This window comes from Schistocerca gregaria, chromosome 2 (genome assembly GCF_023897955.1).
Source record: "Schistocerca gregaria isolate iqSchGreg1 chromosome 2, iqSchGreg1.2, whole genome shotgun sequence".
NCBI classification, from domain to species: Eukaryota; Metazoa; Arthropoda; class Insecta; order Orthoptera; family Acrididae; genus Schistocerca; species Schistocerca gregaria.
Genome location: NC_064921.1, coordinates 873,818,016 through 873,843,523, shown reverse-complemented (window position 1 = coordinate 873,843,523; position 25,508 = coordinate 873,818,016). Strand labels below are relative to the sequence as shown.

At 44.3% G+C, this 25,508-nt stretch overlaps 1 protein-coding gene and 1 pseudogene across 8 annotated transcripts in view; one reads left to right on the top strand and one right to left on the bottom strand.

Annotated features, from left to right (window-relative positions):
* LOC126335273 (TGF-beta-activated kinase 1 and MAP3K7-binding protein 3-like) overlaps nucleotides 1-25,508 on the bottom strand; it is a 430,472-nt gene that overhangs the window by 206,511 nt on the left and 198,453 nt on the right. For all 8 annotated transcript variants that reach the window (XR_007564842.1, XR_007564841.1, XM_049998334.1 and 5 more), the window contains one exon: nucleotides 12,339-12,900. Coding sequence is in view for 6 of the 8 variants with exons in the window: in XM_049998334.1 (XP_049854291.1) it covers nucleotides 12,339-12,900 (562 nt within the window). In the remaining 2 variants the exon portion in view is untranslated. The remainder of the gene's footprint in view (nucleotides 1-12,338; nucleotides 12,901-25,508) is intronic.
* On the top strand, nucleotides 15,885-16,001 carry LOC126337289 (5S ribosomal RNA; annotated as a pseudogene).

Here is a 25,508-nt window from a genome sequence, read left to right as displayed (position 1 = left end):
ATTCAGAATACAGGTTACGCATTATGGAGACGTAATTCATCCTAGCCCATGTCTTTCAGCCTTCTGACCTCATTCGTTGCATAATTTAATGGATTAATCTGTTGTGTACCATTCTTTGAGAGGGTGTAATGGCCTTCCTATCTGTTCTACCAATCCTGTCACGTCCTGTTTTATCAAGCTCTATTTTGTAACAGATAAACCTAATCATTCTTGTCTCTTTTTACGAGTACACAGACGCCGAAATCCTCGTAAAAGACCCAGACAGTAGTTTGTAACACTGGTTTGTCTATAATCGTTGTACCTTAACTGTTCTGTTTATTCGCCGCAGTTATCAGAGTCTACGATTTTCCCCCTAATTACACAGATTCTATAAGCGGTTTGCTGTTTGAGGTAGCATGTCCATGTCTTCTCCATTAAAGACCAACTAATCCGTCATTTGTAGCGGGAATGTTCAGTTCATATGACGTATTAGCAGACGACATACACTACTTTTGCCATGTTGTAATTTATTTTCTGACCTACTTTCAAACTTCCTCTATTCCTTATTGACGTTTACTTGCATTGTACCGTGGTTCTCTATCACTAAAACTAATCTCAGCACTTCTAAGTAATGTTTCAGAACCTTGAACTTGACTGTTGTTAGAAGTAATTCATTCCGGGACACGCGCCCATTATTACTATTATTATTATTCGTGCCAGTAATTTAACTTTGCAGCTAACTTCGATAAAAATTGTTGCAACAGTAAGCATAAAGTTCCAGAGCTACAGAATACGAAACGCTCTGCATACAGGAATTAGGCATTTCATGTGCTACTTCGTCATGGGTGTACCACTGCTTTCACAGTCAACTGCCACGGGCAACAATGCGTTGAAAGCTGGTGTCGCTGTCGACTATCGCAGATCGTAACTGCGGCAAACACCCCTTGGAGCAGCTAACCACTCGCCAATTCAACGTTAAACGGCAACAGCAACAACAGGTGAACAACCAAAGCATCCCTCTACCACTTACTCCCTATCAGATAAAGTACCCACACCCCAAGCGTACATCTGCTTATCGCATGTTCCAGGGTACAGAGATTAGATTAGGACACAAAAACACAGCCAGTTGAAGTTCAAAGCGTGGAGACAACCGGCGTGGAGAAGCGGCCGCAATGCATATCGGGACATGACGACAGAAAGTTATGGCGAAAACTACGTGAGGCATGAAATCTCACTTTCCAACAGAGCACCATTCTGGAACGGCCTGATGATATGGCGCACTGTCAACCACAAAAATTCCATCGTTATTCGGGAATATGAAGTTCATGAATGGCTGCAAATAATCTCCAAGTAACCGAACATAACCAGTTCCAATCAATGACCGGTTCAAAAAATGGTTCAAATGGCTCTGAGCACTATTGGACTTAACTGCTGAGGTCATCAGTCCCCTAGAACATAGAACTACTTAAACCTAACTAACCTAAGGACATCACACACATCCATGCCCGAGGCAGGACTCGAACCTGCGACCGTAGCAATGACCGGTTCAGTTGGACCAGAGGACCCAGTCCATTCCATGTACAGACAGCCCACACCACACTGGAGCCACCAGCAGGCAGCACGCTTGGGGTCTATGGCTTCGTGGGGTCTGCGCTACACTCAAATCCTACCATTGAAATTGGGACTCATCTGATCAAGCCAAGGTTTTCCAGTCATCTAGGGTACAACCGATACGTTTACAAGTCCAGCAGAGGCGCTGCAGATGATGTCCTGTTAGCAAAGGCACCCGCATCGGTCGCCTGCTGCCAATGCCCAAAAATGTCAAATTTTGTCGCACTGTCCTAACGGATACGTCCGTCCTACGCCCCATATTGATTTCTGCGGTTATTTCACACAGTGCTGCATGCCTGTCAGTACTGACAACACCACGCAAACGCCGCTGCAATCGGTCTTTAAGTGAAGGTTGTCAGACACTGCGTTGTCCGTGGCAAGAGGTAGTGCCTGAAATTTGGTAGTATCCTCAGCATACTCTAGACAGTGTGGATCCCAAATATGAATTTCCTAACAATGTTCGAAATGGAATGGCCCATGTGTCTAGTTCCAACGACCATTCCGCGGGCAAAATTTGTTAATTCTCGCCTTGCGGCCATAATCATGTCGGAAGCCGTTTCAGTTCTGCCAAAGTATTACTCTGTTATACCTTGAGCATGCGATACTACTGCCATCTGTATGTGCGCATATCGCTATCCCATGACTTAAGTCACCTCAATGTATCACATCGATTTGGATATTCATATAATTAATGCCCCATCTGAACTGCTAAACATCTACATTCGTACACCATAGGTGCAACTATGGTTGAAAACACATATTTCGTGCAAGATACGAATTTGGTTCTGTGAGCGATTAGCTGTCAGACGCGGGTGCAATTATTTGGACTGCCATATCGATTCAATATAGCGATTTGAAAATCATTGGATTTAGTTCTGAAAGGATCGGGGGAGGGGGAGGGTGGAGGAGAGACACACTTACAAGCGGCTAAACACCAAAGTCACCACAACATTTTTTTCCCCGTTAAATAATCGAAGCCTCACGGTTTCCAGGAAATTTTATTTCAGTGGTATCACCTCAGGCAGACAGTGACGTAAAAAGCAGAAGAAAGGACAAAAACGTCAAAAAAGGTGAGGCACTGCAACTTCCGCACCCGCCTGGCAGTAAAGCATTGAACACTTGGCTGCATATTTACGCCACAGGAGATCAGACGATGGTGATAAGCTTGACGAAGGTAACGTGACGAGAGGGTTCAATGCAGAAACGTTGAATAACCTAATTTTGAGTAATAGAACGGGGATCTTAACTCTGCTACTACAGAACGCTGCGCCACCTTGTCGGTTTTTGCGTGCCAGGCGAATTCGTTTCGCCCTAAGTAGTTGCAGGCCGTCCGCGTCAACAGGCACCTCCACGCTCGGATGGTGGTCGTCGCCGCCTCCGCCTTCCAAGAGGCCACCCGCGGGACGTCGTCAGGTGAGACAGATGCGGGCGCGCTCTATTTTTACGTAATTAGTGTTTTGGTTGGCGTCGCGCGACACCAAATGTCGGCAGGTGCGAGCTGTCCAACAATGCGTAAACGCAAATAACCGCCGGCCGCCAAGGGCGCCGCCCCTGCGAAGTGCCGGCCATGAACTCCGCCACCACGCCGCTCAACCCTACTCTGGACAGGCTCAGGTCGCACATAATCGCCTGTTAATGCAGTTACAGCAAGGAACTTAGCGACAGTTGTCAATTTCTTGACAACCGAATCGTCGCTTCGAACTTCTCTTCGGAGACTAGTGCGTGATTAAGTAAGAAAAGAAAGTAATATTAAGGTTATGGGGTGACAGAATTAAAAAAAAAAGAGAGATAGACGCGGTTGTGCGCTTGCTTTATGTATGATGGAGAAAGGAAGTGCGTCTGAACGCGCGATGTATTTGACAGCTCAGGCCGCGTACTGGCCGTGCTACGCTGCATTCACAAGGGAAACTCCCCATCGTACCCCCCCCTCTCCCCCCCCACATTTAGTGGTAAATGGCCCATTGGATGGCCCGTTAGAAACTGGACACAGATCAAGCATGTAACAGGAAAACGTTGTACTGAACTGTGGATAAAAGAAGCAGAATGGAAACAGTGAACTGTACAAAATTAACAAGAGCAATACTGAGCGACATTGAATGACCGTGGCATCGTGGTCATGTGGTCACGATGTCGGACTGTAAAGGAGGAGATCCCTCATGTCACACTCTTCCCCCCCCCCCCCTCCCCCCCCCCCCCACACACACACACAAAATTGTGAGGTGTCCGGTAACTGACGTGTCTGTTCGCCGTATTCAAATTTGTGTCTACATCGTGGTGTAACGTCTGTTTGCAACAGCGACGTGTAACGAAGGGACCTCCAGACGTAAGTACCATATGTTATGCCCTTGCGTTCCGTTTTGGAAATTCTGACTCTCGAATTCCTTCGTTGTAACATAGTTCACACCCGTTTACTTCTTGTTTTCGTTTCTGTAAGAGATTTATGAGCCGTCTCGCTTGCTCTCACTATTCATCACATTTACTTGCGACGGTAATATACTCTTACCACATGACTCATATTCTGTAACCAATGTATATAATGACAATTGCCAAGACTACAGGAGACACACATAACTGAACGAACGGAAAAAAGAGGGGGGGGGGGGGCGTTACGATGGAGGTTTAAACATGGATCACCCTTTTTGCAGTCCAACAATGTGACCACACAACCACGACGCCGTGGCTCTTGCAAGTCGCTCTATGTTTCACATTCTGAGCTCAGACCGTTCACTATTTCTCTTTTTTTTTTTCACAGTTCAGTACACCTTCTTGTTTTCAGGTTTTATCTGTGTTCAGTTTTGACAGGCAATCCACTGGGGGTCTGCTATTTCATACAACTGTAATCAGAGATCGCCCGATACCATATTTTATACATTCTCAATGTTTTCATCTGTGACTGCAGTTTTGGGACTTCCACCGAGAGGGAAGGGGCCCATTTTTTAACTGAACATTCACGAATATCTGTTAATTTTTCAATAACAGTAAAATCCATCCAAGCCGAAGGTTTTTTGACGGGATGGTATTCCAATTTACCCATCTGAACCACACACACACACACACACACACACACACACACACACACACACACACACACACCACGACTACGTTCACCAAATGCCGCAAAGGGCACTTGACTGACATTTTTGAAAAAAGTATGCCACAATACAACAAACTGAAATGAAATAATCGTATGGCATCGTTGGACGGGAGGCCCCATGTCTACACCTACATGACATCTACATGCCTACTCTGCAATTCACATTTAAGTGCTTGGCAGAGGGTTCATCGAACCACAATCATACTATCTCTCTACTATTCCACTCCCGAACAGCGAGCGGGAAAAACGAACACCTAAACCTTTCTGTTCGAGCTCTGATTTCTCTTATTTTATTTTGATGATCATTCCTACCTATGTGGGTTGGGCTCAACAAAATATTTTCGCATTCGGAAGATAAAGTTGGTGACTGAAATTTCGTAAAAAGGTCTCGCCGCGACTAAAAACGTCTATGCTTTAATGACTTCCATCCCAACTCGTGTATCATATCTGCCACACTCTCTCCCCTATAACGTGATAATACAAAACGAGCTGGGAGAGTTCGGCCACCGTATTACAAGTCCTTTTTAGTTGACGCCATTTCGGCGACTTGTGAGTCAATGATGATGAAATAATGATGGACACACACACCCAGTCATCTCTAGGCAGAGAAAATCCCTAAATCCGCCGGGAATCGACCCCTGGACCCCGTGCGCGAGAAGCGAGAACGCTACCGCAAGACCACGCCATCGCTATGGCACAACGAGAACTTTTCACTTTGGCAGCGTATACATTGACACCTCCGATAGGAGAATTCCTGAACAAGTGGTAGCGATTACCTTCGGAAATTTCACTCGTGAAATTTCAAGAACCGTGTTCCAGATAATGGTTCTCCGCCTCCATCGGCTGCGGGTTAGCGCTGCGAACAACACAATGTCCCCCCTACTACTTCATGGGTTCAGCAGCAAGGTAGAGTGGACGTAAGAGGTTATGCAAGAAGTTGCTTGAATAAATAAGCAGTTTTCTTAGCACAGCAGGCATTTAGTCTAAGTGGGTGAAACCCGAAGATTAGCGGCAAGTCGTTAAATGAGCTTTTGAAGCGAACAGCTAGATGTCTGTCATACGAGTATTTCTATTTGTTTGAATATAAGGAACATCTTACACACCCTGCCACACAGCTTATGCTGCACTCATGGAAAGGAGCGAATATTACTTCCTTCCATAATATACAAATTTTTCGAATGAGAGGGACATACATTCTTATGCTACAAAACAAATACTCTCTGATAAGAGGTATCCTCGCAAAGACGCTCACGTTCCGTCTAAACAGGAGAGGATATAAATGCAGACCAGCAGTACCAAGAAAAAAATGAAATCTGCTGCCATCGAATGTAAATTTACTTGTTAGGAAGTCTTTTTTGAAGGTATTTGTCTGGAGTGTGGCCTTTTATGATAGTGAAACGTGGACGATAAACTATTCACGCAAGGGAATAGAAGCTTTTAAAGTGTAATGCACAGAAGAATGTTGAAGATTAGATGGGCAAATCGAGTAACTAATGAAGACTTGATTAATCGACTGAGGAAAAAAAAATGGGGCGTTACTTGAATAAAAAAAAACTGTTTGGTAGTACACGTCCTGAAGCATCACGGAATCGTCAATTTGATTACTGAAAGACGTTTGTTGGGGGGGGGGGGGGGGGGGGAATTGTAGAGGGCGATCAAGAGATGGATACAGTAAGCAGGTTAAAACGGATGTAGGTTGCAGTGGTTATGCAGAGATAAAGAGGCTTATGCAGAATAGACGAGCACGGAGAGCTGCATCAATGCATTCTTATGGCTGAAAACAACAACAACAAAAACAATAACACTGGGAACGTCTTACGCCACTATACCGTGGTTGCCTTTATAAACGAATACTGCACGTAAAATCCTGCATAATGGATTCATAGATGGCACAAGAAAACGTATCTCAAGAAGCGGTCAACGATAATACGTCACATACTGTGTTAAGTGATGGCACTCTTCATGAACTTCTTTGTCTTTAGATGGCCTTTGACCAACATGGTCGGCTGCAGTGACCGTGCGGTTCTAGGCGCTTCAGTCTGGAACCGCGCGACCGCTACGCAGATTCGAATCCTGCCTCGGGCATGGATGCGTGTGATGTCCTTAGGTTAGTTACGTTTAAGTAGTTCTAAGGGACTTATGACTTCAGATGTTAAGTCCCATAGTGCTCAGAGCCATTTGAACCAACATTCTTCAGAACCATGGTGCCGAATCAAATGCTTTGTTCAACATCAGGCTTACTATCAGCCATTTAGCTTTACCGCTGTTACTCCGTTTCTGATCGCCGACAGTACTAATACGCGGGCTTCAAAGAAGCTCCGAATGGGCGTAGTGCCTAATTTGGCGATATTTACTTAACCATTCATCCGCATGTCCATATACAGCAAATATGAACACCACAATGACAACCAGTGATATTAGTAACAGTTCAGATCAAACAGATGGCAGAATCCGGTTCTTTGCTAGGACTAACCGGTAATCTTGAATACACACAAATCAGGGCAATACGAATGGTCACAGGTTTGTTTGACCCACGAGAGAGTGTCACGGAAATGCTGATTAGCCAGCGGTGCCAAATGCTTGAAGGTAGACGCTAGACTCTAACTATAGTGCGAATGCCCACTTAACAGTGTTTCGAGGACCGTTAAATAAATGAATGTCTGCCCCCGGTAGCTGAATATTCAGCTTGTAGGATTGTCAGACCTCTGGGCCCGGTCTCTATTCCCGACTGGGTCGGGGTCTTTTCTCCGCCCAGGGACTGGGTGTTGTGCTGTCCTCATCATCATCCTATCATCCTCATCGACTGCAGGTCGCCGAAGTGGCGTCAAATTGAAAGCCCGGCACCCAGCGAACGGTCTGCCCGACAGGGGAGGGGAGGGGAGGGGAGGGGGCTCCTAGCCATACGATAAATTAAAATAAATGAATAACCTACAAATGTAGAACGTCCTTCCATATCTCCCGTAGGTAACGCGCAGGGATCAAACTAATTGCAGAGCACACAGCGGCATTTCAGCAGTCATTTATCCCGCGCTCCGTACGCGAAGGAACAGGAAGATATTGTAACAGTGACACAACGGCAAGTACCCTCTTCCATGCACTTCAAAATAATTTCCAGAAATTGATACAGGATGTATCTCTCTTCTCTGATTCCTGTAGAAGTTCAGGGGATGGACGAAAACATGGAAACACCAAAAACACAACACACTACACAGCCTATTAAGGCGTATGAAAGAAAGAGCTTCGAATCGTCTCGGAAATGGTAAATGCAGGTCCGGTACGTTTTGCAAGGGAATCTTATACCATTTTCCCCACAAAATTGTAGTTAAGTTCAGGTAACGATGTTAGAGGTGGATAGCGAACATGGATCCTTCTTCCCAAAGTAGACCACAAAGGTTCAATAATATTGGGAAGTGGTGACTGCGCCGGCCAGGGAGGTAGGGGCAATTCACCCTTTTTCTCATAAAACCAGTCCTTGACGATGCGAGCTGTGTGGACAGGGGCGCTGTCGTCTTGGAACACAACATCACCATTGGGGAACAAACACTGTACCATGGGTTGGACCTGAACAGACAGAATGGTTACATAATTCTTGGCAGTAATGCGGCTTTGCAGAGTAACCACGCGGTCCATGCAATATCACGATACGGCTACCCAAATCATCACCGAATTCGCGCCATGTTTCACCCTTTCGACGCAAATTCGAAACAGTGTGCAACAAGACTCATCTGACCAAACGATAATCTTCCGTTGCTCCATGATCCCGGCTTTGTGGCTTCGGCAACACATTTTCCTGTTACGAGCATTTGCATCACTGATGAGTGGTTTTGGGATACCAGCTCGCCCTACAATTCACTGCTTATGGAGATCCACTTGTGTTGTTTTAGTACTGACAGGATTCGCGAGTGCGACATTCTATTCTTGCAGTGATTTTTGCGACCGCTGTCCTCTTATTTTTTTGCCACAGTCTTCTTCAATTACCGTTTGTCACGACCAGTCACACACACACTTTCGTCCCCGTCGTGGCTTAGCGGATGATGTTTTTCGCTTTCCGTGTTGGGGTATAAACTTTCGATAAGGTGTCTCTTGATGCACCAAACACTTCGGTTGCCTTAACGACGGAAGCGCCCACCATACGAGCACCAACTATTTGTTCACGTTCGAGTTCACTAGTTCCGACATAAAGCACTTACAACTACACACAACACTGTTCTGACCACAAGCGAAACGTACAACACATTGACAACATTACAGAAGTGCCGTTCGTGGTGAAACACACCACCGCAATGCAACGTTACGCGTATGAAGGCGAGGTGGTCGTCCGCCAAGGCAAGGTGAATTTGCTTTCTGAGCTGTATGCGAGTCGACGTGACGAGGACGTCACGCGGCCGCTACAGGCGAGCCGGGCGCAAGGGTGTCATCTAAAAGACCGAATATCGGGAAAATCCCTGTGTGGGGTTCAAATGGTTCAAATTGCTCTGAGCACTATGGGACTTAACATCTGAGGTCATCAGTCCCCTGGAACTTAGAACTACTTATACCTAACTAACCTAAGGACAGCACACACATCCATGTCAGAGGCAGGATTCGAACCTGCGACCGTAGCGGTCGCGCGGTTCCAGACTGAACCGCCTAGAACCGTTCGGCCCTGTGTTGGGAATTCGGACGAAGCGTTGATCGCTTAAGAGGGCCGGCTCTGCTCCCAGCAATGGCGGGCTTTGAGACAAACTGAAGTACTAAAGCAAATCTGTACAAACACTTTTGGATGGTGACTGTCAACAGCAGTTAACTAATGAATAAAATGCATATTTGAACCATCAGTTGATTTTATTTTAAGCCCAAATATCAATCGGTTTCAGTCTTGGACCATCTTCACGGATGGGTTTTAAATAGTTTAAGCCACCACATTACATTAGTCATTACTTACAATATTAAATGTACACAGCTCTGTGTACAGAACTGTGTACATTTAGTATTCGTATGTTTGCTTCTAAAAGTACTGTGCCGTATATTGATAGTCATGGCACGCATTACACATTATTTAAGTGATGACTAATGTAATGTGGTGGCTTATACCACTTTAACCCTTATCCGTGAAGATGATCCAAGACTGAAACCAGTTGATATTTGGGGTTAAAATAAAAGCAACTGATGGTTAAAATATCATTTTATTCAAATGTGAATACATTTGCGATCTCAGATGAATGAGGCGCATCCAGTTACACGACAATATGTCACTATCTTTAAAACTACAGAAGTTAATCTCTCACAACGGAAAATTAACATTTAATCGCTTCATGCGATTTCAACAAACCTTATCTCAGATGATAGCATTGCACTACAGATATCATATCTGAACGTTACGTATCTGCGTCTATTTTATTTATTGATTTACGGCGTCTTTTCTACATGTTTCATTGTGTAAATATTTTTCAGAACATCGTATCCGCCACAATTACACAGCAAATGAGTACAGCATGAATACTTGTGTATGTATTTAGTGAACAGTTTGTAAATTTGCTGGTAACCTTATTTAAATGTTGACTGCAAGTGCTATTAAAAAACCGTGTTAATTTAAAAGTGGTCAGTCACATGCGTTAGCGGACACCACAACTGAAAAGAGAACCAACAGAAGCTTCTGTGAAGAAAATATTAATGATTGTTTCAACAAAATTTAAAGACCACTCGTTCTCATTAACGTGAGCGCAGTTACGCAAGAATGCTCTCTTATTTTTTTCTTGACGTCGCAGCAACCAGTAAGCTTGGCTAGAACCTGCGTTTATGTTTAAGCACTTCTCGCCGTGTTCTATATTTTTGTTATCATATAAGGTACTCCGCAATATCAGACAGTTCCTCGTAATAAACTGGTTCCTTAAATGTTGGAGGTTCGTAACTGGGATTTAATACACGTCTTTGCGGAAGCATTTGCCATTTAGAATTTCGGTAGTTCTGTGACACATGCGAGTGAAGCAAACACCATCGGTGACATTCTTTACGTAAGTGCCATTTACCTCTTCTCCCTGGTCACGCAGTATGCCAATAAAGTAAGCAGAAATTTGTTATAAGCACGATTCCTCGTAAACAACGATCACTTTCGCAACTTTTATGTACAGTATGACATTTGCTTTACTCGCGACTAAAAAGATGAGATTGAAACTTCTAATTTCCTGATCTACTGCTTCTACGACGTATTTGAATAATGTGACCTGTGTCGTGACATATTAATTCTATAGTTAAAGATTACGATACTGTGTTTTAGCCATATTAAGACGAATAAGTTAATGCTTTTCCACATTTATATTTAGTGAAAACTTATCAGAAACTCACTTATAACCATTTACAATCGCTTAATCCAAGTCGAGATTCTACAAGGACTTGTTGGAGTGCCCTTACTTATATCTTGGTTAGCATTAAGGGGAACCAACCAGAGTAGATTCCTATGGTCAACGCGGACATTAACCCCTGCCGATGTCTGCACCCTTTAAGTGACAATTTTGACAGATAGCTGTACAGGGAACAAACGTGGACGAGCTGATCACCAACATACATTGCAGATAATGTGAAGAGTCAAATACTGCAATCTTCTAGACTACAATGAAACGCACAACATCTAACATAATAAATGAAAATACTGACACGAGATCCCTGCTGACAAATCGTCTCAGTCTCTGAGCTTCAGAAGCATGGACTTCTCGCGTCCTGGGAGACTAGTGGACCATAGATAGGGATGTTGTAGGCACTACCGCCATGTTTGACTTCTGTTTAAGTCGTAGGCTAGAAGGTGTCCAGGTATTGCGTGGGGAGGTATAATACTGTATGGGCGTACTGACCTCTAAATCTTTGAATACGGTACCACTCACCGGTCAAAGTTATTGTGACACTTTATTCCTTTCCCATGCACGTCTTGCAGATTTTCATTCGGCTTCATTTTTACGGACGAGAATACGTGTTCGATCGAACAGCACAGGTGAACGAGCTCTTGGAACGAGATGACATCGCTGAATGTATTGGGCTACCTCTTCCCCCAACTTAAACGCATCTATATCCAAGAGACCAACAAAAATCACTGTGACGCCACTGTAGTTGTTAGTTTTTGAATAAAAGTGTCATTTCTGTTCGGTTCATTGCATATTTCTTTCAGGTTCCTTCTGTACTCTACAGCAGCAGATCTTTCTATCCAAGGTTCAAATTTCCGTTAGCTGGCATGCGAAAGTTACTTTCATCCTTACAGTTTTGCACACCAGTGTACAATAACTATCCCTGCATAGGGATATTAAAAAAAGACTACTCGAGAAATTGAATCTCTGGAATGACATTTACAAACACGAACTGAAAACATATACAGCGCACACTAACGTCGTGTAATGTGCCCATAAAGCTCTCTCAGTATCTGAATTGCGGATATTGTCAAACTGTCATTGCTTCTACTAACATCTCAGTACATTGGTAACATTAAAAATATTTTTGGGGCAATCAATACCGTTCATCAATGTTACTAATATTAACAATACGACAATACGTCCCCTCAGATTGTCAATATACTGAAAATTTCACAATATTAATGAACGTATGAGGGCGCCTGTACAGCTTTTACGGAAGGGACTACGAACCGCCGAGTTGCGCTGTTAAGTGAGGGTAATGGCTAGGATGAGCTCACCTTGCGTGTAGGGTCGCAGGTGGTCGCCGCCGAGGGAGCGCACCTGCGCCCGTAGCAGCTCCTCGTCCGTCGGCGTGTCTGGGGCGAGAGGCGGCGACGGGGGCGGCGAGGGCGGCGCGGCGGCAGGGGGCGGCGCCGCCGAGGGCACGCGAACGGGCGCAGGGGCGGGAGGCGGCGCCGCGGGCGCAGGGGCGGGCCGCGTGCGCGCCGCCTGCACCGAGCCGGCGCCGCCGGGCCCGATGCAGATGCGCAGCTGCGACTGGAAGCCCTGCGCCGGGTCCCAGCTGGCCGTCGAGTAGCTGAGCTGCTGTCGGCCGCGCGTCGCGGCCGACGACGTCACGTCGACCGGCGGCTGCGGGCCGTCGGTGCGCGGCGAGCGCAGCGTCAGGTTGACGGAGGTGACGGAGCGCGCCTGCTGCGGCTGCGACTGCGACTGCGACGGCGCGAACGGCGGCGCGTAGTGCGGCGTCGGCTCCAGCCGCAAGGAGGTGCGCACGCGCGAGTCCAGCACGCGCTCCACGCTGCAGTTGACGCTCAGCGAGTAGGACGTGCCGCCGCCCTCCTGCCGGAACACAGCAACACGCTCTACACCGCTGGCCGCGCCTCACTTTTCTTTGCTCGAAGGGTTATCAAAATTTGCTCTCCCTCCAAATTTTCTGACATGCCACCCAGTGACTTTCTCTTCTTCCCTCGGACGCGGAAACCTTTCTGTGCCAGGCATTCATAGAACGACGATGAATTTTTGTTTTCTTCATATTTAGCTCTAGACCAAAATTTAGCTCTAGACCAACTGTCTCATTTCTTTTCGCATTTCTTCTAGTGTACTTTCAGTGTTTTATTCGGTCCAGCATAGCCGCCCGCACTGTGTGTGTGTGTGAGAGAGAGAGAGAGAGAGAGAGAGAGAGAGAGAGAGAGAGAGAGAGAGAGAGGGGGGGGGTAGGTGGGAAAGAGGAGCGGGGGGGGGGGGGGGGGCAAGAGGAGTCAGTTTCCAACACAACAACACAGTTCTCACATTCACTATGTGATCAAAAGTATCCGTCACGTGGCTGAAAATAACGTACAAATTTGTGGCGCCCTCCATCGGTAATGCTGGAATTCAATATGGTGTTGGCCCACCCTTAGCCTTGATGACAGCTTCCACTCTCGCAGGCATACGTTCAATAAGGTGCTGGAAGGTTTCTTGGGGAATGGCAGCCCATTCTTCACGGAGTGCTGCACTGAGGAGAGGTATCGATGTCGGTCGGTGAGTTGTTCTGCAGGATTCAGGTCAGGACTCTGTGCAGGCCAGTCCATTACAGGGATGTTATTGTCGTGTAACCACTGCACCACAGGCCGTGCATCATGAACAGGTGCTCGAGCGTGTTGAAAGATGCAATAGCCATCTCCAAATTGCTCTTCAACAGTGGGAAGCAAGAAGGGGCTTAAAAAACCATTGTAGGCCTGTGCTGTGATGGTGCCACGCAAAACAACAAGGGGTGGAAGGTCCCTCCATGAAACACACGAATTTTACAGTTGGCCCTACACACCCTGGCAGATGACGTTCACTGGACATTCGCCATACCCACACCCTGTCATCTGATCGCCACATTTTGTACCGTGATTCGTCACTGCACTCAACGTTTTTCCACTGTTCAATCGTCCAATGTTTACGCTTCTTACACCAAGTGAGGCGTCGTTTGGCATTTACCGGCGTGATGTCTGTCTTATTAGCAGCCGCTCGACCATGACATCCAGGTTTTCTGACCTCCCGCCTAGCTGTCAGAGTACTTGCAGTGGATCTGCTGCAGTTTGGAATTCCTGTGCGGTGATCTGGATCGATGTCGACTTATTACACATTACGACCCTCTTCAACTGCCGGCGGTCTCTGTCAATCAGTAGACGAGATTGGATTGTACGTTTTTGTGCTGTACGTGTCCCTTCACGATTCCACTTCACTATCATATCGGAAACAGTGGACCTAGGGATGTTTAGGAGTATGGAAATCTCGCGTACAGCCGTATGACACAAGTGACACCCAATCACCTGACCACGTTCAAAGTCCGTGAGTTCCGCTGTGCGCCCCATTCTGCTCTCTCACGATGTCTAATGACTACTGAGGTCGGTGATATGCGGTACCTGGCAGTAGGTGGCAGCACAATGCACCTAATATGAAATACATATGTTTTTGGAAGTGTCCGGATACTTTTGATCACATAGTGTATAACTTTTTTTCTTGCTTTATTAACTATGTGCATATAAATGAAGAGTATAAATTGTTGTGTATGGTATTGTGACGTATATATGTTTTAATAATTCCGTGTGTGCAAAACGAACAATGAAAGAGAATGTAAAGAATTTTAATGGAAGCACTGGCCAAGTATAGGAATATCGTTATGTAAACCAAAGAGGTCATTGTCATTATCGTACTGCCGCTAGGGGCAGGAGTGTGGTGAGTCGGGCAGTGTCTGTTTGTCAGGTGGTAACGAGAGTTGGTTAGTGGCGAGCGAGCGAGTCGGGCGCAAAGCAGCAGTTCCGCTGCGAGAGGGCACAAGACATGTTTCACTGCGAGGTCCCACGTACGATATGGTCAGGTATAATATGGAGAAGTAATTGGGAACAGCGCAGAACATCAAGGTTGAGCGTGGGGAGCCCAAAGTTAAATGTGATAAGAGTCTGTGGCCGTACATTGTCGTGGTATAACGGAACTCGCCGCGCGGACCGCACCGCGATGAAGTAAGACCCGACCAGATTATCATTTAGAATTGTAAAAGGCTTGCCAGTGTTAGTTCCGAATCGTCCAGCAACAAATACTTCCGTAATTTGTGTGTTAAAGTGTGTAATCCTCAGTAACAGCCCGCATCACGTGGTCGTGCGGTAGCGTTCTCGCTTCCCGCGCCCGGGTTCCCGGGTTCGATTCTCGGCGGGGTCAGGGATTTTCTCTGCCTCGTGATGGCTGGGTGTTGTGTGTTGTCCTTAGGTTAGTTAGGTTTAAGTAGTTCTAAGTTCTAGGGGACTGATGACCATAGATGTTAAGTCCCATAGTGCTCAGAGCCATTTGAACCTCAGTAACAATTACATGACAGGTTCCTCTCCGTATCTATAATTGACCGAATGTGTCATCAATGAATTGAAAGTGAATGATAAGAGTGAAGTTTATCAAATGGCTCTAAGCACTATGGGACTTAACATCTGAGGTCATCAGTCCCCTAGACTTAGAACCATTTAAACCTAACTAACCTAAGGACAGCACACACATCCATGCCCGAGACAGGATTCGAACCTGCGACCGTAGCGGTCGCGCGGTTCCAGACTGTAGCGCCTAGAACCGCTCGGCCACCCCGGCCGGCTAGTGATGTTTATCGAATTGATTAATATTTTAAATAAAGTAAAGAAAAAGTTGTTTTTTTATTTGCAAATTGAGTGTTAATTACTGACAAGTAAATTGACAAAGCAGTATCTTTAACAATACTTCAAGTTCAGACAATCTTGTATGAGAAGTAATTTACGTGACAGTAAGTCATAGTAGCAAACTCCGTAACCATTTTAAAAACTAGTTAATATTGTAGCGGCAACGGCCTTGCCACGGTGGATACACCGGTTCCCGTGAGATCACCGAAGTTAAGCGCTGTCGGGCTTGGTCGGAACTTGGATGGGTGACCATCCAGCCCCCATGTGCTGTTGCCATTTTTCGGGGTGCACTCAGCCTCGTGATGCCAATTTAGGAGCTACTCGACCGAGTAGTAGCGGGTCCGGTCAAAGAAAACCATCATAACTACCGGGAGAGTGGTGCGCTGACCACACGCCCCTCCTATCCGCATCCTAAATTTGAGGATGACACGGCGGTCGGATGGTCCCAATGGGGCACGTGTGGCCTGAAGACGGAGTGGTTTTTATTATTGTAGGACAGTCAATTGAAATATTGAAATTATTCTTTTCGAAAACTTTACCTTTGCAAAACAGTTTAATAGCAGTTAGATTGAAGGTGAGAAACACAGTCGAGTTGTTACGTAACTGCTAGTGTAAAGGATTAGTACCTGATTTCATGAAGTAATTGCAAGTTTGCTTTTGTCCATGACTGAAATTTTTTTGGGTGATCATTGTGCTTTGATAATGAGCGCGAGTTATGTGCTTTTGCGACTGTCCACGCCTGCCAACATTTTTTACAACAGTAAAGTAATTTAATTTCAAAGTCAAGAATTTTAATTGATTTCGCTCACGCTAAGTGAGCTGGCGACCGTTAATTTACAGTAATTTCCAAACGGAGTCAAAATTAATTCATCATTTCGGACCAAAAGTTCACTAGCTAGTTTCTATATTATTCCGTACATTCTTTGTTTCGTCGAACATTACTGCGCGGAGTAAATCGCACAATAATTATCACGTTATGACAGCACCTGACTTTATCTGGGTAATACTTTCATTTCGGATTCGATGCCTTATCCCAAATTAATATCAAACCATCAGCAACACGGTAATTCTTTAATTAATCTACCACCCAGAGAGAAAGAGGGGGTGTTATAAGTTGAGTTTGTGTTTTCTTCAAATTTAGCTCTAGATCAACTTTTCAGCTCTTTTCGCATTTTTTCCAGCGTACTTTCAATGTATCATTCACTCCAGCATAGCCGCCCGCATTGTGTGTGTGTGATCTAGGTGTTCTCCTGGAATCTAGGTACAGTCTTTTCATTCATCATATACTTCTCTCGAATTGCAGGCAATCATGTATGTTATTCCACTTAACTGCAGATTGAACAATTGTCAACAGAGATCAAGTATACTGCACCTTAAGTAATCCATGTATAAGCCTATCTAGGATTTTCTTAGTTTTCAGTCTGTTGACGGAAAATTATGTAGATTCCATGATGTGGCTACGGTTTCTGCGGTGACCTGCAGACAAGATGGATAGGAACGTCCCCAGAACCATACCTAAACAATATCCTCAATTTTTTTCTGTTTCGTATTCAGCCCTTACCGAGATGCAGATAGGAACGTGTCTAACACCATGGCGCAAGTATTCCGCTGCAGATTCCCTACGTATAAATAGGGCAGCAGTATACGTGCCAGTCGTCACCAATTCCCATTCGGAAGCCCCTTCCGCGCTTAACATCCCTTGAAGCGCAACGGAATCGCAATAGTAGTCTACTATTTGTCTGTGGCAAAAGGAGATCCCATGATAGCTTGCTGATTCTGCATTCAGTTTTACTCGACAGAACTTTTCCTACACACAGCAACGCTACATTGTAGGTGTGTTCGTCTATACTTCGGCCCAAACACACCAGTCGAAAAACTGAAATCATTTCCCGCGATAGAAGAGAGGGATAAGAATATGAAATTTCTAAGCTGAAGAAACGTTCTCTCCAGGACTGAGGTCCTCATAAAGTCTGTGGGTGGATGCAGGGCAACATGCAGTCGCAAAGATAAGGATTCTGCATTCTGGTTGGCATGGGTGCACAATATTGCGACAACTAGAGAAACGAGGATTACCTTTGTGCAGTCCTAGTCTGCTAAAAGTTGATTCTACCTCCAAATTTGAGGATAGTTTCTGAGGTTTCCCACATTGATATAGTTGTAAATGTCCCGGGCTAGGTACATTTTTCCTAACTTCAGTTATTCCAGTCACCACTAAAAATAGAAATCGTGAAAGTAATATAATAAATACAGTAACGTGAACAATGTGCCATTTTATAAGCAAATAAAGTATTATACATGACTTCAACTTAGAATAACAAATTTATAAAGTTTATTCACTGTTTCTGCACTGCGAAGAGTACTGACGTGGCATTTTTGTTTATATCCAGCAGGACTTTCTCAATAGTTCTGCCTTTTTCTCCTATTTCAGATTTTTAATTTTTTGTCTCAACCTGCCTAACATTATGGGAGTATGAATAAATTATTTTTGTGACTTTTTCCTAGCTTTATTTGATAACTCGTTGAATCCCATAGATTTCATCAATGAGGACATAATTTCAGATGTTGAATCAAAAATGTGGCATCCATATCAGTAATATACCAGTATTTCAACACTGTTCGTCGGTATGGGATCCGTAAAAGATTGGAGAGATAGAGAAAATAGAATAGATTCAAAGACGATCCACACGTTTTGTTACAGGTTCATTTAGAAAGCACAAGGTCATTTAGAAAACACGAAAGCATCATGGAAATGATCAATGAATTCTAGTGGTAGACGCTGCAAAGAGAGGAGTCCTTGTTTACAGTTCCGAGAGTATAAGTTCCTAGAAGAGCCAACAAATATACTGATTCGACCTAAGCATATCTCGCCAAAAGACGATTAAGATACCGTTAGATCGATTCAAGCCCACACACAGTCTTACAGGCAATCGTTCTTCCCACGAATCATGCGCGACTGGAACAAGAGAAGGGGGGGTAGTGACAATGGTGCACAGACTACCCTCTGCCACACGCCACAAAGCAGCTTAAGGAATTGTACAGGTAGATGTAGATGTACACTGAAGCACCAAAGACACTGGTATAGACATGCGTATTCAAATGCAGATATATGTAAAAAGGCAGAATACGGTGCTGCGGTCGGCTACGCCTATATAATCAACAGGTGTCTGACGCTGTTGTTAGATAGGTTACTGCTGTTACAATGGCAGATTATCAAGATTTAAGTGAGTTTAAAAGTGGTGTTATAGTCGGTGCAAAGGCGGTGGGACACAGCGTCCTCGAGGTAGCGATGAAATGGGGATTTTCCTGTACGACCATTGCACGAGTGTACCGTGAATGTCAGGAATATGAACGACAGAAAGAGCATCGTTCAACGCGATGGAAGTGCAACCCTTCCGCAAATTGCTGAGGCATTAACAAGTGTCAGCGTGCGAACGATTCAACGAAACATGATATGGGCTTTCGGAGCCGAAGGCCCACTAGTGTACCATTGATCACTGCGCGGCGCAATGCTTTACGCCTCGCCTGGGCCCGTCAACACTGACAATGGAGTGTTGATGACTAAACATGTTGACTGGTTGGGCGAGTCTCGTTTCAAATTGTATTACCGGCCTTTGTGTTCGAGCGGTTCTAGGCACTTCAGTCCAGAACCGCACTACTACTACGGTCGCAGGTTCGAATCCTGCCTCGGGCATGGATGTGTGTGATGTCCTTAACTTAGTTAGTAGTTTCTACGTCTAGGGGACTGATGACCTCAGATGTTAAGTCCCATAGTGCTTAGAGCCATTTGAACCATTTTAATCAAATTGTATCGAGCAGATGGAGCGTGTACGGGTATGGAGACAACGTCAGGAGTCCATGGACCCTGCATGTCAGCATGGGATTGTTCAGGTTGGTGCAGGCTCTATAGTGGTGTGGGGCGTGTGCAGTTGGAATGATACTGGAACCCTGATACGTCTAGAGACGACTCTGACAGGTGACATGTACGTAAGCATGCTGTCTGATCACGTGCATGCGTTCAAACGTACTTGGGTATTTTCAGCAGGACAATGCGGCAACCCTCACATCCAAAATTGTTACAGAGTGTCTCCAGGAACACTCCTCTGAGTTTAAACACTTCCGCTGGCCATCAAACTCCACATACATGAACATTATTGAGCATATATGGGATGCCTTGCAAAGTGCTGTTCAGAAGACGTCTCCACTCCATCGTACTCTTACCGATTTATGGTCAGCCCTGTATGATTCATGGTGTCATTTCCCTCCAGCACTACATCAGGTATTAGTCGAGTCCATTCCACGTCGTGTTGCGGCACTTCTGCGTTATGGCGGGGGCCCTACCCAATATTAGTTAGGTGTACCAGTTTCTTTGGCTCTTCCGTGTAGATGTGGAACAGATGTACTATCGAAAGATGCTTACCATACAGTTTCCAAATTAATCTACTTTTACTAAATTAATTTAGTAGATTAATTATCTACCTTAAGTAGACAACTATCACTCTTTTGAGATACGATAAGTTTTATACATTTCTTGTAAAAACTAGTTTTGCCCTCCCTTGCAAAAATTTCTGCAGTCTCTCACGACAGCCCACTATAAGCGTTGTTTCATACTCGTATCAGCCGGACGGAGTGGCCGAGCGGTTCTAGGCGCTTCAGTCTGGAACCGCGCGACCTCTACGGTCGCACGTTCGAATCCTGCCTCGGGCATGGATGTGTGTCATGTCCTTGGGTCAGTTAGGTTTAAGTAGTTCAAAGTTCTAGGGGATTGGTGACCTCAGATGTTAAGTCCCATAGTGCTCAGAGCCATTTGAACCATTTATTGATACTAGTATCACGACTTGTTGATTAAATACCTCCCATTTCAGTTCCAGTTTCCGCGTCTGTTAGAGCTGCAGATTTCGTTACGTATTCACTACAAAAATTTAAAAGAGACGGAGATAGTATCCACCTCTGACTAACTCCTTTCCCTACCCGAAAATTCCTGACATTCTGTTGTATTTTTACTGTTGGTTCTTGAATTTGTACATCTTTCTGATTACGCGCAGGAGGTGCTCTGGTAATACCATAAAGCCTAGTATTTCCAACATTTTTGAGTGACTTACACAGTGAAATCTCTAGCTTTTTCCATGCTCCATTTTACATTCGCTGTTCGGTCTCTGCGAAACCAAGTATGGTTTCAGTCTGTACTAGATTATTTTTAAGCGAATCTTGTTAGCATGTGATTTTAAAGCAATTGCAGTGCAATTTTCATACTTTTTTGGATTCCGTTTCTTCAGGTTTGGTATGTAAATGTTTTCGCACTTTACAGGTCCGATATATTTTCATTAGTCGCCGCATATTGATGAATCAGAGCGGAGTGCATATCACCTCGTGTCACTGACATCGAAGGTGAAGAAGGGTGCTACTAGCTACCAGACAAGAGTGCCTAACTCAGTCAGTCATTAATGAGTGTATACATACTATACGAGAATCTGCACTCTTGGGACAGTAGCCGATATTCTCTGAAGCGATACTGTAAATTATTTTATACTAATAATCAAACACTGGCCATTTAATATCAGTTCGATCATTCGTTCAATGAGCGTAACTGTTGTCAATCCAGTGTGTGTGCATTTCACCACCACGTTTTGCCTATTCCGCGTTGCAGCACAGCTACCGCTCGCAGCTGTGGTAACCGAATACTGACGGACCATGGCGTGGCCAGCGCGTGATGCCAATGTGTCCGCCCCACATTTCTTTGCCGTTCTTAGTTATACGATGTTGTGGGCGACTTGCTTGACCTAGTCCATGCGTTCCATGTCTTTGCAACGCAGGCAAATCTACTACGTGTGACACCAGTGTTAATCGGTGGAACACAATCAACACTCCACTGCTTTATCAGTGAAATAGTTTTTGATAGAAACAGTCAGCCTGGCTTTAATCCACAAGGCAAAGTTAAAAGCTCACGACTTTGTCACACTTTATACCCGGATAAAAAGCTTCAAACATACTTTCACAAAACCTCAGGCGTTTGTCTGTGCTACTTTCTTATATAAAGATTTTCAGAGTGCACAAGAAAGGGAGTGGTATCACTTTCAAGAACACTTTGACACTGTAGACTCGAAGACGAAGAAAACAGCACTGTAGAAACCTCTGGTAGATGTTGCAGCTCTGGTAGAAGTAAAATAAACTATCATATGTAGATCCAAGTTTGGTTAAAATGTTCGTTAAAAATGTTTTTCCAGATTTGTTGTGCAACCTTCGCTGAGTGAATATGACTGTAGACATAAATCAGAGTTTGTTACATTTCCTGGTTCTTCTCTGAAAAAGAAAAAAAAAATCTTTTAAAACAGTTCTTTTTAGCACGCGCGAACTTCGTGTCTCGTGGAATATTCGTTAGTCGGTAACGAATATCTACGATATGCAATAGCCCTACTGTAAGGGATGAACTGCTAAATTTGTAAAATATTCGTTTATTTTGTGGTGTGGGAGTAAAACTGCAGAAGGGCCGCGCTCAGTCTAATAATAAAACTGTCGTCGACTCGAAAGTTAGTTTGAGCACCGCAAGGTCTTCACTAGCCACTGTCATGTTGCTCTCGCCTTCCTCCCAACTATCGAACTGACTTACCCAGCAGTTAAAGAGGGACGTGGACTTCAGCGTCGACACTACAGCACGGTGCAACTTCGCGTGATTCATCTTAAGAAATTATTGCCACTGGGGAAACACGTCATAAATGACAGAAAAATCTAAGGACCGACTGGGGATGGCTCAGTGAGTTACTCTTTTGTGCCAGACGTCACGGGTATCGGCAGAAATTTATCCAAGACAGAGCAAGATTCTAAAACTGGCATTTTTACATAAGTGACAATGTTAGTTTGCACACGTTTCGTGCCCTAAGAACTTAATTTGACATGAAGTACTGAAACTCACTGTACCTCGTCTGGCAGTTATTCCACTTAAAGAGTTTTTAGAGATAAGTTCACAATGATTCTTAGAAGGGAAACAAATGCCACTACTCTAAGCGAACTACATATTAGGTATATAAATGACAAAATTAAATAACGCAAAATCCCTACGTTTTGCGAAGTTTTACACTAGCTAGAAATTTACCGCGGATTTCAAGGCTTACAACAGTTCCCGCAACGAAATTTTGTTTCGAAACCTGGCAGACAATCCGAAGAGATTCTGGTTGGATATAAAGTACGTCAGCCGCAGGACACAATCAATACCTACTCTGCGCCATAGGGATGGTAATGATACCGATGGCAGTGCCACTAAAACGGAGTTAACTAGATACGGTTTTCCGAAATTCCTTCATCAAAGACGACGAGATAAATTCCAATCAAGTACTGCAGCAAACACGAGTAACTTAAAAGTAGATATCCTCGATGTAGCGAAGCAACTCAAATCACTTAATAACGCAAACTCTTCCGGCCCAGACGGCATACCAATTAAGTTCCTTTCATAGTCTGCTGGTGTAATAGCTCTGCATTTAGCAATCATATACAACCGCTCGCTTGACGAAGAACAAGCATCTAAAGATTGAAGCCGGCCAGTGTAGAGAGCTGTTCTAGGCGCTTCAGTCGGGAACCGCGCGACCGCTACGGTCGCAGGTTCGAATCCTGCCTCGGGCATGGATGAGTGTGATTTCCTTAGGTTAGTTAGTTTTAAGTAGTTCTAAGTTCTAGGGGACTAATGACCTCAGAAGTTAAGTCCCATAGTGCTCAAAGCCATAAAGATTGAAAAGTTGCATACGTCACACTAGTGCCCAGGAAAGGAAACAGGAGTAATGCGCTGAAGTACAGACCCGTATCGCTGACGTCAATTTGCGATAGGATTCTGTAACATATACCATGTTCGAACATTATGAATTACCTCGAGGAAAATGATCTACTGGATTCGGAAAATGTCGTTCTTGTGCAAAACTACTAGCTTTTTATTTCTCACGAAGTAATAGGTGCTGTAGGCAGGGGATCTCAAATTGATTTCATATTTCCGTATTTCCAGAATGCTTTTACTAACGTTCCTCACAAGCGACTTCTAATCAAACTGCATGCCTATGGAGTAGTGTCTCAGTTATATGAAGGAAGGTGGGTTTAACGTCTCGTCGACATCGAAGTCATTAGAGACGGAGCGCTAGCTAGCTTGGATGTGTCAAGGATGGGGGCGGAAATCGGGCGTGACCTTTCAACGGAACCCTCCTAGCATTTGCCTGGAGCGATTTTGGGAAATCACAGAAAACTTAAATCTGGAAGGTCGGACGCGGGTTTGAATCTTTGTTCTACAGAACGTGAGTCTAGCCACCTTGCTCCATGTCTGAATTGTGCAACTGAATTCGTGATTTGCTGTCAGGAAGGCCACAGTTTGCGGGGAGGCATCGACGAAGTCAGAAGCAATATCTGACGTTCCCAAAGGAAGTGTTCTATAAACGATTTAGGACATAATCTCAGCAGCCCTATTAGACTGTTTGCAAATGATGCTGTCATTTACCGTCTAGTAAAGTCATCAGTAGATCAAAAACAACTCCAAAATGATTTAGGCAGAATATCTTAAAAGTGCGAAAAGTGGCAATTGAAGCTGAAGAATGAAAAGTGTCAGGTAATCTGCAGGAGATCTCAAAGGAACGCATTACAGTGTAGTTATATGATAAATCACACAAATCTAAAGACTGTCTGTTCAACTAAATACCTAGAGATAACAGTTAGGAACAACATCAATTGGAACGATCACAGAGATAACGTTATAGGGAATGCGAACCAAAAACTGCAGTTTATTGGCAGAACACTTGAGAGATGCCAAGAATCCACTAAAAAGGATGCCTACACTATATTTGTCTGTCCTCTGCTACTGTATTGTCGTGCGGTAAGGGATCCTTACCAGATAGTTGGCAGAGGACAACGAATAATTGAAAGAAGGGCAGTTTTGCATTATTGTGAAATGTGGGAGAGTAACACGGATATGATACGCGAGCTGGGGTGGCAATGAATTAAAGCAAAGACAATCTGGTGTATGACGAAATCTTTTCACGAAATTTCAATTGTCAAATTTCTTCCAGAGTGCGAAATATTTTTTTGAGACCCACTCACACAGGGAGAAATGATCGTCGCAATAAAATAAGAGAAATCGGAGCTCACATGGAGAGATTTAAATGTTTGTTTTTCCCTCCCGCTTTTCTTGAATGGAACAGTACAGAAATAATCTTTCGTGTGAGTGGGTCCAAAGCCGCCGCAAATTTGTTGAGGGCAGTCATGCTTTTTCGCTATTAGCTAATTTTAGCCCCATGGGCGTAAATATGTGAAAGTCATTCGATGAACCCTTTGCCAGGCACTTAAATGTGAATTGTGGAGTAGTCATGTACATTTACATATACACGTAAAAAAGTGAATGCTACTTTTCATTTTAAGTAGCTGAAATTAGAGTTTAATATGATTAACTCCAGCGCTTTCAATGATTTAGGCAATAAAGGTAGAAATAGTTATATAAGACAATTTTATTCATGCAAGTATAATGATGGGTTGATACCAAAATTTAATAATCTGAAAAAAATTACATCCACTGAAGAAATCCTGTTGAACAGCAAAGAAAATAGCCACAAAATGGCAATGATTAATACTCTTCAAAGTGGAAAAAACAGGAAATAAACTTATAACAAGTGCTTGATCACCTTTGATGACATCTGAAAAACTTTTCTGCTTGTAACAGGTCAATCAGATATATTAATGGGTGTACTGCATTAATTTTAGGACATATATATTTTTTAAATTTTGACTGGCATAATAAAAGTTGAATAAAATGTGTTTTGAAAG